Raw genomic sequence first — 13,443 nt, 5'->3', positions numbered from 1 at the left:
TATTAAAAAAATACTAAATACATATTAATAATATTATTTAAATTGTGAAAGTATCGTCAAACGTTGTCTGATATAAAGTTTAGTAGTTTGATTTAACTTATTATATGTTGTTTATAAATAAACATTTACAATGTTCTTTTAATATACTCAATGATGTTAAATGATCAAATATTATATAAAAAAATAATTATTACTTTATGTTATTTATAATTTATTTCTTATCATCAAGACAATTTACAATATTTTGTTTAATAAAATAAATAAATAAAATTAATCATAACAAGGTGGAATTAGATCAGTAGCTCAATAGTCCACCATACTTTTAGTAAATAGTTAAAGTTTAATTTTATTAAAAAAAAATAGCTCATCAAACCCGCAATAAATTAATTAACTAAAAAGTAAACTTAATTAAGAAAAATAATTTACTTTTTGATTAATTAATTTACTCCGAGCCTAGTGAATTATTTTTGTTAATAAAATAAAACTTTAACTAAGAGACATGAATATGACTAGTTGTAACAAATTCTTGTTATAACAATATAACATAATTTGAAAGTCACATAATTTTTATACATTTATTTTTTATTAATATGATTAAATACATAATTAAATTATATTTTTGAGAAAATTTAATACATAAAAATTAATATATCTTAAATGGTGAGCATTTTTATGAGCCTAATTCACTTATTTATTAAAAATTTAAAATAATGATCAAATTATCATTTAAATACTCATTTGAATGACTTGAATGTTTTATGTTTTTTTTTCAAAAAACACATCAAATTATTTAATCCATAAAATTCGAGAGGCTCGTGCGTGATCTTTAACAAGGGCTGAGGCTAGTTTGGATATTCTCTTTGATGATCTAACCTGGTAATGGTTTATTATACACGATATTATTAAGGAAAAATTGTTCAAAATAGCCATTTGAAACTTATTGATTAACAAAATAACAAAAAAATCAACTTTTCAACGAAATAGTCACAAATTTATGTTTTTTAAATTTTTTTGACAGTTAAAACTAAAACTTTTGACGATTATTATAAACAATTTGTCGCTTAGATATTTCACTAAGATAAACCTTAACTATTTTGCAAATTCAAAATTTTAAATTGATTATTTAGTTACATCACTTTTTTTTTAGAAAGAGTTACATCACCTTTATTATTCAAGACAGAAAGAAGTATCGGACCGACGCTAGGTCCATCCAATGCCAAGGGTATCAATTCCTCTCCAACAATGCGTGTTAAAAAAAATTTAGAAAATAAAGACGACCTAATCAATGATTAAAATTCAAAACTTCCCCATTAAGAAATGTAAATTGCTTTAGTACGTAGTGAGTTTAGCTTTAGATTGACTAAAAAATGTAGTGAGTTCAAATTAAGTGCGAAACCCTTTGTCTGCGTGAGTGACGTTTTTATTTTCTTCAATATGCGTGAGAGAGGTTACCCGTTACCACCACCAGTACCACCACATACTTTTGTCACGTGTGGTATGATGATGACACCTGTCTTAATCACGTGATCATCGCCATCACCAGCTCATATTTTACAATTTTTAATTTTATTTTTTGTGCATCATTTCAAACGGTAGAGTGAGGCTCTGCTTATCATTACCCGCCGACACTTTCAGCAGTATAGCTTTTCTGTGCTACGTAGGCTTATATCGCGACACGTGTGATAAAATGTCAAGTTTGTAATCTAATCTCATTCTCAGGTGATATCCTTTTGAGAAGAAAAAAAAAGTCTCAGATGATATCCTTTTCTTCTTTCTGATAAAAAAAAAAAAAAGTTTCAGATCATATCCAATTAGCAAATCTTTCTAGCCTAATGAAATCTATATTATTAAAATAATATGATATATGAAAAAGAAAATAACAATATCTATCCACCCTAAAAAACAAAAGGTTTGTTTCCTAGGGCCAAAGAAATAGTAAACAAATTTCTTTAAAACTCACTCCTGTTATAATTTTATTGTAATTAGTAATAAACTTTAAAGATGATAAATTATTTAAAATGAAAAGAAAGCCAGGTATATCATATGGTAATTGCAAATAGCCAAGCACATTAACATGTAGAAAACACTTTGAGCTAATAATTTTAAATGCACAAGAAACCTAATATACTACAACCGAATTGTGCAAAGTTCTGAAGAGATTTAAATCATAACCATACTACACTAAGAGATTTAAATCATTATTGTAACGTAGCGTAACGACCATGTCAAACAAATCATTTCTATAATTTATGCACAATACAAACAACCCAGTCACTTTTTTTTTTATATACAATTCAACCCTGTTACATTTCCTAGTTCCTACATATAAATCTAGTGTGAAATTAAATACAATGAAATGACGTGTAAAAAATCTAGACAAGAGTCACAGAAAATCTATGCCTCGTCAAACATATGATGTCCAGTACGTATTATAGGCATGTACAACGACACTATAAAAACCCTGAAATTCAAACATTTCAGTCCAGGCTGGAATAATCTCAGACCCGAGTTTCGAGATAGGCAACGGTAACGCTCTATTGAGTCGTTATTATGACAGAACAAATCCAGCTGTTTCCCAATTTAATCTCGCCAGCGCAATATAGCACGCTAAGCGCACGATAACAAGAAAGCAATGGATCACAATTCAAATAATCTTCTTCACCCAACAATATCACTATATCATGCTATTATTATCATGTTTTTTTTTTTTTTGCTGCTGCTTCTTGAATGAACAAATTCGGTGTACACGTGCGAAACCAATTAGGGTAACAAAGAGGAGGTCGTGGTTAATGGCAGTCACGCACGTGTGAGATTTCACGGGCTGGATTATCGCACGTGCGCGAGCTTGGAGAGACAAAAGTAATTTCAGTGTAGAGTTGAGAGAAAGAGAATCCGAACTCAAAAATCGGCGTGTTTCCGGTGACGGCGATTGAACGGATTCGGATTAGGGTTTCGGATCTCTCGTAGGCTTCGGAGGCTTCGGATCGCTAGCGCGTCGTTCTTTCGGACCTCTGAGAGTCGTCCGATTTCGTCGCCGATTTCATCGCCAATTTCTGTCTCAGCAGAATCTAAAGGAAATTGAAATTAATGAATCAGAGATTGTAAAAAGGACAAGAAGATGTCCAAAGCCTAAGAAATCAGAGCAATGTACGAAACCTGTTTGCTTCATTGGCCAGTTGAATCCTTTGAACTGAGACATTTCTGAAAAAAAGAAATAAATCATTACCGTACATTCAGATCAACATTATAAAACCTACGTCACAGAGATCGAGAGAGACAGGGATTTTAGGTTTGGTACCGGATTGAGAGGGACTGTGGGAGAAGAGGAAGAGAACGAGGAAGCAGAGCAGAGTGAGGACAGGAATGGCGTGGATGAGACGGTCGGTGCTGAGCGGAGGCGGCGGAGAGGACGATACACGGCGAGGCCTTACGGCGGCGACGGTGATTGCGGAGGATGAGGAGGCGGAGAAGTCGAGCTTGCGCTTGGACTCGTCCGCATCGGCGGGGACTATCAGCGAGTCTTCCTTCGGCCCGCCATGGCCGTGGAGCTTAGTGACCGGCGAGCCGAGGGATTGCCTTTGCATTGTCCTGAGAAGAGAGAGAGAGAGAGAGAGAGGTTTCTGAAGAAACAAATAGTGTGTATTATTTCCGTTTGAAAAGATAACGACGAAGATTAAGTGTGGTAGTTTTGGAGTTGTTTTATGCAAAAGATATTTTTTTTTATATATAGTATTTATATTCCTATAGGGGATTTTTATTTTTGTTTTATAGGAATAGTTATAGGATTAGGATGAAACACTTTTTTTTTAAAAAGTTATGTAATAATTAGGACCGGTGATTTGGGGGTACATGTTCGTTAGGTGAGTAGCCTAAACTTTTGAAAATAAAAAGAGTTAATAGCCATAATAATACATAAAAAAAAAATTATATTTAAATCGTCTTCTATGCATTACACCAAAATTTTATATATGGAGTAAAAATTTTAAAACTCTAAGGTTTTGTTTGGTAGTTAACTCAAAAAGTTTTTGTTTTCTATTTTCTAATTTTTGTAGTTGTATTGAAAAATTATTTTGCAGTTGTTTTCAAAAAGCTGTTTGGTACAGTTTTCATTTTTGTTTTTGAGAAATTGAAAAAACTGAAAAAACTGTTTGGTACAGTTTTCATTTTTGTTTTTGAAAAAATGAAAAAAAAATGAAAACTATTTGGTACACCTTTTGAAAAAATGAAAAAAAAAATTAAAACTATTTGGCGGCGATGTGAGGCTCGGTGGTGATTGAAGAAGATGGCCGGATTTTTTATTTTATTTTTTCAAGTCTTGCGCGCGGGTGAGGAGAATGAAGAGAGAAGAGAATAATTTTTTTTTTCCAAAAACACATTTTATTTGTTTTCAATTTTCTTTACTCTTTTACAAAACAACTTCTAAAATTTTTAAAATTTTTTTTCCGAAAATTAAACCAAACGCAACTTTCCTTTTTTGTTTCCAATTTTTTTATCTCAAAAAGTCAAAAAGTCTTTTTGAAATGAATACCAAACAAAATTCTATATTTGGTGTAACTTTTACACCAAATGAATAGTGTTGCACCAAATTTTTAATTTGTTTAATTCATAATTCTTACTTAAATGTATGTATTTTAATTAATACAAATTTAATCAATATGTTTTTAATTGTTTGAAGCTTTGTTTATAATCCAAATTGATTTTTTCAATACCACTTAAATTTAGCTAAAAATATAAAAAAAATGTTGTATTGTGTATGTTATGAAATTAATTAATAATTTCATATTTATTTACGTTTTTTTATGGTTTTCTATTTATTCTCTAAAAAATGTTGTACTATATATGTAATGAAAATCTCATGTTTATTAATTACGTTTTTTATTTTTTTTATATAATTGTTGTTGATTTATGCTACATAATTAATAAATAAAATACAATTATATTATATATATATAATTAGACATTACAAATAACTAATAAAATTAAGAGAATTCATCTAAAAGCATCTTAGATTAAAAAGCCTGATAAAAAAGAATATTATTAGCATATTCTCTTTAATGTAAGATATAATGTAATACCATTGGAGGGGAAAAAAAAGTATTTGGTGTAAAAGTTACCCAAAATTTGATGTGAATTTGGTGTATGCATTGGAGATGCTTTTATATACCTATTTTTTTTTTCTACGGCTAAAATGCTTAATGTTATGAATTTGGAGCACCGTAGGTACTTTAGACGTTAACTTTAAAATCAACGGTCTGGATTTAAAGCATTGGTTGTTTTAATTGTTTTTCATTATTATTAAATATTTTAAAGGTTATTATGATTAATAATAGTTATTAAAACAAGTAATTAATAGCGATGACAAACAGTTCCGGCTTGAAGAAGAATAGTATTATGATGAACAAGAGAATGAAGACGAAGATGCTCAAAACACCCAAACACGTGATTGGCGCTCAATCGTGAATGAATTATGCGACAATGAAGATGCTAATGATGGCAATTTTGAAGGGGTGAGATCAGAGATCGACTCGACAACTTGTGTAGTGATGATGATGAGCAACCAACGAGGAGAAGGAGTATTCAATTCGCATTCAAGTCTAAACGATTTTCAGTTCATAATACATATGGAATTCCCTACTATTGGTGATCTGAGGCACGTGTTCAGAGAAGAGTTAATTAAGGCATATAGATAGTTCAAGTATGTGGTTAATGACACAACTAGGTTACGGGCCAAATGTAAGGGACAAAGCTGTAACTGGATTTTGTATGCTAGGACTCAGAACTACGACAATAGGATAGTTAGGATTCATACGTTAGTGGACAAGCATGCGTGTGACATAGTATTTGACAACAAGCATGTCACAAGCCCTTGGTTAGCAAATTACTTTCTAGAGTATTTTAGGCTAAATCCTAACATGAATTATAAGTGCTTCAAGGAGTTGGCTGCTAGTTCCAAATTCAGCAACGTGTCGAAGGCAATATTTTACTACAAACAGCTCACAACTACAAACCCAAGTATAACATCTCTCCTTAAACTACTCTAGTTAATGGAAGTAGAGTGTTTGAAAATATCTACATTTGCTTAAAAGCTTGTAAAGATGGGTTCAACAAGGGAATTGCTGCAGCAACTATAGGGAGGCAAGACATTCAAAGCTTACGTGTCCTAATCCAGCTTCACAACAGGTACATAGTATTGTATGTTTAATTATAGTTCTATGTTATTAACTGTGACTAAATATGCTTCAACATTGCAAACGAAAACATCAAAGAAGAGAGGCATACCAGCGAAGGCAAATCATAATCCAGAGACAATCAAGAGAGTTGAAAGAAGAAGGAGACAACAAATGAAGCAAAGTTCATCTCAGCCAACATCATCTCAGCCAATACCATCTAGTTCAGTTGTGTTCAACTGATTTTAATTTCTATTTTTGGACCTGAAAATATGTTTTCAAGTTTTCATTTTTAGAACATGTGGTTTAAATATTTAGGACGTGTTGAAAATACTGCGTTTAGGCCTATCTTGTATCTATTTAGATTTTATGCCTTCTTTTGGTGCATTGAATATGAATGATTATGGAAGCATGTGAATGAATATATACAAATTATGTCTAATTTCACTAGTAGAAAATCTGGCTTACACGATGGCGTTTACCGACGGTTTTTCAAAACCGCCGTCTAAATTCTCGATATCCATTTTAACACGAAGGAGCGTCGTTCTTTAGTGTCAAGTGTGTTGTCGACTTCAGACGACAGTTTATTCTTTCATCGTATAAAGAGTGTTGTTAGGTTAGTTTAAACGACGAGAATGAGTCCCGTCGTGAAAAAAAACACTTAGGTTGTATTTCGTCGAGACGAGAAATTTTCCGTCGTGATTAGATTGGTAGAGGTATTTATTCAACGACGGAAATTATTTCAGCCGTGGTAAAAGTGTTGTAAACAAATATTCACGACTTGAAATATTCTCGTCGTGACGAAAATGTTTCTATGACAGAAAATATCCCCGTCGTGGAACAATTTATATAAATAATAAAATTTAAAATTTCTGGTCTGGTTTCGTCATGAAGTACAATTATCACATCGCGACGTGACCTGATTAAATAAATAATAAAAATGACAGGTTGTAAAGGGCAAGTTCTCGTCACGACGGAAAATTTTGACGTCGTGACAAATGGTTTCAAAACAGATTTTACACTTTAGGAATTCAAAAAAAAAACCTAAGTATTACTATTATTTTTCTCTCTCTCGAGTTTTTCGCCATGACCACCCCTAAAATCTCACTCTCTTTCTTCTCGCGATTTTTTTCTCTCTCCCTCTCTCTCTCTCGCCGCTCTTTCACCTCCACCTCTCTTTGTGCGCACTCGCAGTTTCTTCTCGTGTTTTTCTCCCCGGTTTTCTCTCTCAGATTTTCTCTCTCTGTGATTGCGTCTATCTTCCCCTCCGCCTCCGCCCTTGCTCTTTGCCTCTGTCGTGCTTGTCTCTGCCGTGCTATTCGCCTACGCTCTTTTTCCGGTCTCTCTCTCTCTCTCTCCAACAACACATTTGTTTACAAAGTAAGAAACCCAAAATATTTTGTACTCGATTTGTTTAATATTTTATAATTAAGATGTGATTAGTGGTTGTAGAATGTGATTTATTTGGTTTAAATTTATTTACAGGTTTCAATTTCTAAAATGTGGAAGTTAAGCGGGGAAACGACGTCTAGGCTCTCAGTAAAAGCCGTCTCCAGGTCCTTCAAGTCCGCCTCGGCATCCCTCAGCTCCTCCTCGACCGTCGACGCCCTTTCCACTAGCGACTTGAGAAGAGAGACGTTGGTGCAGCATTCCGTCATGTTGAGCTCAGCCGCCTTCGCATGTTCCTTAGATGCGTAATCAGCCTTCCTGACGCTGATGAGGCACTGGTACTTCACGAAGGTCGACCTTCTCCCCTCGCAGACCCGATTCTCCACCTGATCATCAAAGGCCTGCTTGAGCTCGTCATGAAGCGACGTTAGCCGATCATGCTCACCTTGCGGCGTGGTAAGCTCCTCGATGTTGACGTCTCTCTCCTTGCAAGCCCGAAAGTAGTTGACCTTCGTTGCCTTGACTCTCATTTTCCCCTGCGAGCTCGAGCTCAAGATCTCTCTCCTTCTCGGCACGTATACGGACCTCATTCTCATGCTCCTCCATCTTCACCCCTATCTTGGCTTTGTCAAGCAGCTCCTGGACGAACCCGTCCCTCTCCATATGCTTTAGCTCGTGCTTCTTCCGGACAAGGTTCAATACGGCCGCCGCCTAGCGAAATAAAATAAGGTCAAACTCATTCATAAATATCAATAATTCACCTCAGTATCACCTAGCTTGGCGATTGTAGTGTGGGCTCGGCAGTACTGCTCGAACTCGACCAGCTACTTGATCGAGGCCAGCCTAACCCCAGGCCTGCTGATCTACCGAAGGAAGGCAATCGACGTCATCGAGTCCTTGTACAAGGGCCTGGGACCCCTGCAGTTGAACTTGATCTGCACCGGAGGAGACCCGGGCTTGGCCAGCTGAGCTCTGTCTTTCCCAGGGCGAGGTTTCTTTTGCGAGCTCCTACCCTGCTGATCTTTCACCGACCTCTTCTGGCCGCCGCTGCTACGAGCTTTGGATCCCGGAGCTTGAACCTCATTCTCTGAGTCCATCTTCGCCTTTGCTCCCTTCGGGGTCACGATGGTGACCTTCTTAGGGACAGGCTGAGAAGCCCCTTTCTCTTTAGAATGGATTCCCCTTATCTTCCTTCTTCATCCTCGTTTTCCTCGTCGTTCTCCCCAATCTTCTTCTTCCCCTTGCGACTTCGCGCGAGCGGCGGAGGTTCGGCCAATTTGGACTCAGGATGGGAGACCACATGAGTGATCACTACATCAGAGTCATCAGAGCCCGCTTGAGACGCGGACTGATCAACCGAAGAAGCTGCTACTGTTGGGGAATCGAGCACGTATCAGACACGAACAATCATTCTGATGCGACTCGTTTGAGATGATTCCACCATATAACCATATTAATGCGGAAAAAATAATTAATTACGCTGATCATAAGCTAATTAAATTATGGTTATAATTAACAAGATCTAGTTATGTTTAATTAATTTAATTCACGAGAGCATATTTATCAAGCAACCGATTTGAGCGAAAAACGAATACTTACATTGGTTTTCAGTTCAGCTACAGAACGCTCGTAAACCAATCGCGTACTCCTTGCCTCGTCTTGATGAAGGACTCGAGGATGACACCTTAGTCTTCCGAAACGTAATCTCCGAGACGAATAAGAAAGATGAGTGGACACAGTCTTTATCTCACTAGATCACGAAACTAGGTGTTTCGAGATCTCGCTCTTATTTTACTAAGAATGGAAACGAATTTCTAAGGGGGAGGAGAGACAGAAGTGCACAGCCAAGGAGGCTAGAATGCACAAAGTTTTTCACAAAATAATTGCTTATTTTTGCCTTCTCATGAACCCCTATTTATAGTAGTAAAAAAGAGATATTCATGGAATCTTTCAGAATATTTTATTTCCTTTTATTGTGTTCACACTAGTGGATTAAATCTAGGCCCTTGGATCTCAACAAGTGAATCCTACTTTTTCTCTCATCCATCAGATCAATATCTATGAGATATTATTCTCTATTTAAATGGAGAATATTTTATTTAGTGAGAGAATAAAGGAGAATAATATATTCTCCTAAATACTTTCCTTTAAATAAGGAGAAAATATATGATAATATCTTATTTTATTCTCTCTCCTTTATTTAAACAACTAAAGAGAAAATATTGGTAAATACCAATATTATAAAATTCGAATTTTAGGCACACGGCCAAGGGGGGATTTGCGCAAACCCTAGTGCCGAAATTCCCAAATCCGATTTTCATATTTTGTGCAAGGCCCAATTGCTTAAAACCCAATTAATCATTTATTTACTTGGTCCAACAACAAACAAATAATTAATAATTGTTTATTTACTTGATCAAACAATAAATAAACAATTCTACCATAAATATTTATTTAATTCTGCGAATACCCATTTTCCAGAACTAATGCTGTCAATCACAATTACAGCAAGTGAGATTAATAATGATAAACATTATTATACGAAAGTTCTAATCCGCCTTTATCAGAGCCGAATCGGGGACTATGGACCTAGTAATAGAAGCTTAACAAATCCGATGAAAAAGACGAAATAGTCTTTTCTCTTTTCCATCGATTCGTCTAATCTTGGTCAAATACTCCACCTTGTAAGCCAAGACTGAACTCTCCTTTATACTAGAATTATATTTACTTATCGTGACGAGTGTCCACTGATATAGTCAGTTCGTGATGAAGATCCTCCAGGTTCAACCCGTGTCAAGAGAAGTCAATTTTTCCGTTATACTTCTCTTGATACATATCAGCCCTATGCATTGTTGCTTCCCCAGCGAAAGATTATTTCGAACGTTACTTACTTCGAAAGTGCTAGCAATCTATCGGTTCTGGAATCAATCCTTGGGTGAGAGAACATTAACCTTCTTTCAGGAAGGCTGGATTCTGTATCTGTAAATCATTTCCCACTTCCCAAGACATAAGCTGTGATTAGTATGAACAGCCTTTTAGCGAATGAGTCAAAGAGCTCAGTAACATAACCGAGTGTCCATGATCACTTCAGGATTTAGATCAAGTCTCACTATGACCATCATAGTGGCCTCGGTTAGTGTGTCGTAACGGTCCTTAGACGACACATCTACACCAAGACCTGTCCAAGTCGTACACTTACCACAAGTGTAGAATGCTCCGACATAGTGATCAGTCTTCACATATGTGTTCCACATATATGACTTTAGATATAGCTTTCCAGGCGTATATCAGTCATCGACCTCGTTTTAGCTCACCGCCCGAACTCAGGTGCCCATCAAGTGACTCAGTTTAATACGGAGACTATGGAAGATAGTTGTTATTGATTCTAATTGTTTAGAACTCAATCCACTAATCATATAATGCTAATAAAGTAATCTTATTATCGAATTTAGTAATCATTTATTCATTATCTTCAAGTGGGCAATATTCCCAACAGCTACCACTATCTCATTCCCTTTCTTCGCGGTCACATTCCGAGCAGTTTTCTGCTCAGCAGCCTTTTTCACCGCGGCCTCCCTCGCTGTCGCCTCCTTCCTTGCTCTCCAATCATCAGCGCGCACTTTCATCTCTTCCTTGCTTAGATCCACTTGTCTTGGATCTTGGTCTTCCCTCGCTTCTCCAGGATCCACTTGTCTTGGATCTTCGTCTTGGCATCTAGGCCCCAGGCTTCCTTATCTTGGATCTTGGTCTTGACGCTCAGCCTGAGACGACATATCGTCCACAGCTGTATTCAATGACAAAAACAGAAAGATCTATGTTCAACACTCTAGGTCGGCATATCAAGGAATAGTAAAGATAACTAAGAACACTTACCAGGAATTTCTATATGAAGAAAATCGCGGTCAAAACGCCCTTGCGTGAAATCCTCTCACTCCACAGATCCGCTCCGCAGCTTTGTAACGAGCTCTTCGAACCGGTCGTCAGAAGTGATGTTCTTTAGAGAAACTGCACAAGAAACCACAAAACCTCTTCAGAAGAAAAATAGCATTTTACAGGACAAACAAAACCAAAGTAAAACAAACAACGCCTAACCTGATCCCTTAGACCAGTCGTAGCGGACGTGGGAGGAATAGCCACCCACGGTGAGCTTGGAAACTCGGATGTAGAAATACCTTTCCACCCACCTATTATCCCTCGTAGGAATCCCATGAATCATGGTCATCGCAGGCTTCCACAAAAAATAGAAAGTCTCAGGGTGACGGGAATTACACAATCCTCAAAGAGGACGGGGTGAGCTGAGGGAGAGTTACCTCCACCTGAGCCATATACGCCAGAAGGAGCCTAGGGATTGGAAACCTAAGCCCACACTTCTCTAAAAAAATTTCGTGAACACATAAAAAAAAAACTTTTTCTACGGTCTCAGCCGTATCGCCAGGTCCGTGTAACAAAAGCTCTACATCAGCCCGAATGTGAAGCATCCGCCTAATGCGGTCTAGATCAACCCTATCAAGTAGAGAAAGAGGGCATTCATGAAGGAATTCACCGTGAGGGTACTCAGGTCGTCTAGATTTAGATTTCTTGGCCGGAATAGAGGTAGACGCCATCGGAAAAGCTCTAAGCTAAGGTTTTCTTAACGAAAATTTGCTTCTTTCTTGACTACAGAACCCAGAAACCCAAAACTCTAACAGAGAGAAAAGCAAGAAAGCAAAAGAAAAGTCGTGAATTTTGGAACGTACCTTTATTCGATGCGAGACGAGATGAATAAATAAGAGAGACCGATGGAGACGTCCCTTCAATATATAGCCACAAAAGCCCAACAGACTCGCATTTAATGCGCCGTCATATCATGTCAAATCATATCTTACCAAATCAAATATTTTATATGTATACGGAAGAAACCCCTTGATCTTCTCGAGATAAAATCATTACGGTTTTAAAATTTATATAGTTTGTTCGCTTGTTTAGAAATCAGCACACGCGGCATAATTGGTTGTCTAATGTTAACTAGAAAAAAATGATTAGTCCGGTTAGCCAGCCAGCCCATATGCTATTTATTTATAGTTTATCCACTATTATATACCGAATAAACTGGGGGACTGGCTTTGATGTTGGACTTCATCCTCAAGCTAACAAGTGAGGGATTCGGCCCAATATAAGAAAATTGGGCCCAAGCCCACGTACTTGTGCTAACAGGCTAAGGAACGACGCCAGCCCGATGGAAGATTCACATATCAGCTCGAGATAGCCGCCCCCCGAAGACTCGCATATACGAAGCCAATCAGCCCGGATGATTCGTAACTGCCCCTCATACGAATAAGTTTCCAATGACAGGTGTCCTAAGGCGTAGTAGTGGGTTCCAACTGACACATGATGTGTCACATGTAACCCGAAGCTCGCAACCTCGTCTCTCATACTATAAATATAAGTTAATCAAGTCTATGTCATACACATTACGTTATTATCATTTTTACTCTACCATATTTCAATTCTTGCCTTCAAATTGACATCTCTGTATTACTATGAGCGATTATAATAAAAACAGCCCGAACTTCCTTTAAATGCTATTTTTCTTACCTTTATTCATTATTAAGTTCGTCTAGGTTTTCTGTTTGGTCTTGCAACGGAGAATTAAGGCCCATTTCCAAATCTAAAATCGACCCATTTCCCTTTGTGAATTGTCGTGACTGTTTTGGTGTGATTTCTCACGTCAACAATGATGCTTATGATGTTTAATGATGATGAATGATGTTCTAGAGTTGAATATGATGATTTGATCATAAATATGATGATTTGTGGTGATGAATTGATATCATGTATTCGTTGTATGAACTATGAAAAATATGTTTATTTTTGCAAAATATTTGTTTAAATACCCATCAGTTTTTTG

General features: G+C 36.5%; 1 protein-coding gene across 1 annotated transcript; it reads right to left on the bottom strand.

Annotated features, from left to right (window-relative positions):
- Window positions 1-2,225: 2,225 nt before the first annotated feature.
- On the bottom strand, window positions 2,226-3,726 carry LOC149404733 (ribosome maturation factor). The gene is made up of 3 exons (XM_089607146.1): window positions 3,299-3,726; window positions 3,157-3,201; window positions 2,226-3,068 (listed from the first exon to the last, which is right to left on the bottom strand). The coding sequence occupies exons 1-3, from the start codon at window positions 3,582-3,584 to the stop codon at window positions 2,899-2,901; spliced, it is 501 nt and encodes a 166-aa protein (XP_089463272.1). The 5' UTR covers window positions 3,585-3,726; the 3' UTR covers window positions 2,226-2,898.
- Between the last annotated feature and the right edge of the window lie 9,717 nt (window positions 3,727-13,443).

The sequence above is a fragment of the Urtica dioica genome, chromosome 2 (genome assembly GCF_054948205.1).
Source record: "Urtica dioica subsp. dioica isolate 48M chromosome 2, U.dioica_male_clone48M_v1_H2, whole genome shotgun sequence".
NCBI classification, from domain to species: domain Eukaryota; kingdom Viridiplantae; phylum Streptophyta; class Magnoliopsida; order Rosales; family Urticaceae; genus Urtica; species Urtica dioica.
The sequence above is the reverse complement of the archived record's forward strand: the minus strand, read 5'-3'. Positions and strand labels throughout refer to the sequence as shown.

Bases quoted from the DNA above. Each gene is read 5' to 3' on its own strand.
- LOC149404733 (XM_089607146.1), bottom strand. From the start codon at position 3,584: ATGCAAAGGCAATCCCTCGGCTCGCCGGTCACTAAGCTCCACGGCCAT. The intron at 3,202-3,298 runs GTACCAAACCTA...TCTTTTTTTCAG, and splicing joins CCACAGTCCCTCTCAATCCG to AAATGTCTCAGTTCAAAGGA. The intron at 3,069-3,156 runs GTTTCGTACATT...AATTTCCTTTAG, and splicing joins CTGGCCAATGAAGCAAACAG to ATTCTGCTGAGACAGAAATT.